General features: G+C 33.7%; 1 protein-coding gene across 1 annotated transcript; it reads left to right on the top strand.

Moving 5' to 3' along the window:
• The first annotated feature begins 310 nt into the window (after window positions 1–310).
• LOC143637289 (zinc finger protein WIP3-like) lies at window positions 311–3,269 on the top strand. Its single transcript, XM_077104721.1, has 2 exons — window positions 311–1,051; window positions 2,464–3,269. Exons 1-2 carry the CDS (start codon window positions 551–553, stop codon window positions 2,902–2,904), a joined length of 942 nt encoding a protein of 313 aa, XP_076960836.1. The 5' UTR covers window positions 311–550; the 3' UTR covers window positions 2,905–3,269.
• The last annotated feature ends 689 nt before the right edge of the window (window positions 3,270–3,958 follow it).

Consider the following 3,958-nt stretch of genomic DNA (forward strand, 5'->3'; position numbering starts at 1 on the left):
TTAGTTGAGAGCTATCACAATCTAATCACAGTCTAATGGTAGTTTCACCTTTCACAAATGAGTCATGTGAATATCAAATAAAAGATTTCCAATATCATCCCCAATAATTAGGGGACTAAATCACTTGTCCCAGTTACTCATAACACCTTCTTTTCGTTTCTATATATATTTTCTAATCGCATCCAATCGTTTGGCTCTATCCTTTCACGAAAATTAATGTATGTTTTCTATCATACCATTTTTTTTTCCTTATACGCATATTCGATCACAATCCCCTAATGGAATGCTCTAAATAGAATATATCATTACTTACCTTAAATTACTAATCAATATAGACCATCATATAAAATATAGCTTTTGATAAACCTTAGGGTCCTTTATACTATTTGCCCAATCTAGCACCACTTAGTTATGTCTTTATCTAGAAAACACACTCACCAACACCAATCCAATTAAACCACACCACCATTCATTGATAGGTATAATCAACCCTTTATATAAACCATTTCACACTCAATTTTCTCTTCTCCATGACCATAAACTAAACACCATGTGCTTTGAAGCTTCATCTTTCTTTGAATGGCTCAACCCATCATCGGAGTCGTCTTCGTCATCGTCATGGCCATCCTCTTCCCATGAAACCATGATGTTCTCTAGAGAACAAGATTTTCACGATGAAACAATACAATGCCTACCTCTACTAAGTCAATTACTCAATAATCAAGATGATAACGATAGAGTTTCGAAGATCAAAGAAGTGGATGATGCCGAGAAAGTGACAATTGATCTAAACATCGGTTTACCTAGTTATAGTACAGAAACCGCAAGTGATCATTCGGTGATCACTGACAAGTTGTTTGATGAGTTTAAGGAAGAAGATGAACAGAAGAAATCAAAGATGAAGTTTAATAATAAGCACGTGTACAACGTCAACGGTGATCATGATCAAACAAGGTTTTGGATACCGACAACATCTCAAATCCTTGTTGGACCTATGCAGTTTGTTTGTCCCTTATGCAACAAGACCTTCAATAGGTACAATAACATGCAGGTATGTCTTTCCATATATAGTATATACAGTGGCGAAGCTTGAACATATACGTCGAGGGGGCCGGCCTCAATATGTATAAAAAAATTCATAAACTAGAGGGTGTCGGGCTCAAAATTTCGGTCGGAAACGGGTAAATTTACACTATGTATGAAAATTTTCGGACTAAAAAGACAAATTTAAACTACCGAGCGAAAAAAACGGAGGGTCCGGGCTCAAAATTTCGGTCGGAAACGAGTAAATTTACACTACGTATAAAAATTTTCGGTCGAAAAAAGGATAAATTTACACTACCAAACGAAAAACAGAGGGGGCCGAGCTCAAAATTTTGGTCGAAAACGGGTAAATTTACACTACGTATAAATATTTTCAGCCGAAAAAAAGATAAATTTACAACACCGAGCGAAAAAACGGAGGGGGCCAGACCCCTGGCCCCAAGTAAGCTTACGCCTCTGAGTATATATGCATTCTATTAAATTATCTCAATTAGGGTTTCTTTCCATATGGACATATATTATCATATAAGTTTGATTCTTTGTTGCATCATATATTGCTTTTTAGACATATTAAATAACATACAAAAGTGTTTAATAAGATTATCATCCACAATTTGCTTTACAAAATAAATTTATGAAATTTTGTAACATGCCATGCCTAGATCATCAATCGTACAAACAAATATTTCAATAAATATTCAGGTGGTTCGACTGTTAAAAGAAATAAGTTGATCCTTTGGTCTAAAATAGTTTTAGGGTTTGACTAATTTATGCATCGCTTAATGTTCGATTTTTCATCTCTTATCGCAACTCCACAAACTCTTAATCTCTCAAAATTCTTTTTGAATTGCTACCACCAGACGAGCAACAAGACTAGATCAAACACATAAAGCATCCGCATTGTCCATATAAGTATATAGATTGTCTTTAATAGAAATTAACATATAAAAATGTGTGATCATCATATTCTACATGATAGGATCCAAATATATTTTTCTATTTACAAAAAAAAGGTCCTAATTCTGGAATCCGATTAAGCCCAAAAAGATTGAGCTATATGATTCATGATTCATGCATGATGAAATTTTAGATACTGTAGCCCTTTATTGAAATAATCAATTCATTAACATCCTTTGAGTAGTTGAAATTGTGATAAAAATGAAGCAACTTTATTATAGTGGAAGACTGACCGAATATATGTTGACCATGTTTATGTTGAAAATGCTGCCCGTTTTTCAAAAATACTGTTGATCCCATGAACGTGGCCATGATTGATATTATTAAGTAATTAACACTCCGATTTGCTATTGAAACTGCGGTCACAGATACTCAGTTTCACGCTAAATCTCACAATATTATGATGGATATAATATAATAACATGATAAATGATATTTATAATATTTTGTCATGCTTAATAGATGCACATGTGGGGGCATGGTTCTGAATATAGGAAAGGGCCAGACTCACTTAAAGGCACACAACCAGCAGCCATGCTAAGACTTCCATGCTATTGTTGTGTTGAAGGCTGCAAGAATAACATCAACCACCCTCGAGCCAAACCGTTGAAGGATTTTCGCACGCTTCAAACGCACTACAAGAGAAAGCACGGGGCTAAACCGTTTACATGTAGGAAATACTGTACAAAAAAGTTTGCGGTCAAGGGAGATTGGAGGACACATGAGAAGAATTGTGGCAAGTTATGGTATTGCACTTGTGGATCGGATTTTAAGCATAAAAGATCACTCAAGGATCACATTCGCGCTTTTGGGAATGGGCATTCACCGCATCCTTGTCTTGAAGGGTTTGATCATGGTGACAAAGAATGTGTTACAGGTTCTGACGATGAAATCACACGTTAATCGTAGTTAATTAGCCAATGAAACTATTTAAAGTTTGATGCTATTAGCACTTTAAAGATTGCTAGTAACAATCATTAAAGTTCTAGTAGAATCAATACTTTCTTCAAAATTTTCTCATATGAGTATTGTTGTAATAAGGCAGGAAATCCTCTTAAAGCCTTGAAGTCCATAAATTTTCATCATTTCATAAGTGAGAGGAAAAAAGTATGTGAAATGTCTCTCCTTGATCAGTGAAAATTTACGGGCTTCATAGTTAGCGGTTGATTTCCACCATTTGAATCTATAATTCAGTTTTTTTGTGTATTGGTAACTTACAACTTTCGTTTTAATGATGTTTCTTTGAGCTACTAAATTTATGGTTTATGTTTGTTTGTTTGTTACATGAGATGTTTACGTCATCATTTTGATTCATCTAACGGTACTTTACACCTTCAAACTACATCAAATACTTTCGTAGGACTTAATTTTAATGTAGCAATTTTCGATTAAAAGAATGTAACATAGTTCTCCTTTAAGCATTTACACTATATATTTTCGCTTATAAAAAAATATAATCTTTTAAGAATATATATAATTAAATGAAAATCAGAAGCATTGTTATAGAAGTAAGATCGTGTAGTCGGGTCAATAACGCGTTAGTGATTCTAATAACTGTTAAAAAAAAGCATTCTATAAAGTATCTAACACTCAATATAAACTTTTATCACAACTACTAATAAAGGGGAGTTGTCACGAGTGACAAAAGGGCCTAGTCCTACAAAATCAACATCTCCGGTATCAGCGGCATTCCTCCAACTCTCTCATATTTTAATGTTTCTTTTCTATTTGAAGTGTGAACAAATTAATAATTTAAATTGATAAAAAGTCTACTATGTAGGGTTGGATTAATGAGAATATCTTTGTCATATAAACTATATGTAAACTTCCTATTTTAAGTTTGAGTTAATGACCATTTTCGTTCATGTGGTTTGCTACTTTCGTCACTTCAGTCCAAAATTTGTATTTTTGTCAATTTAGTCCTCATAGTTTTAAAATATTAGTCAATTACGTCTCA

The sequence above is a fragment of the Bidens hawaiensis genome, unplaced genomic scaffold (assembly GCF_021521415.1).
Source record: "Bidens hawaiensis isolate Kalapana, Puna unplaced genomic scaffold, B.hawaiensis_p1.1 tig00008219_1, whole genome shotgun sequence".
NCBI classification, from domain to species: domain Eukaryota; kingdom Viridiplantae; phylum Streptophyta; class Magnoliopsida; order Asterales; family Asteraceae; genus Bidens; species Bidens hawaiensis.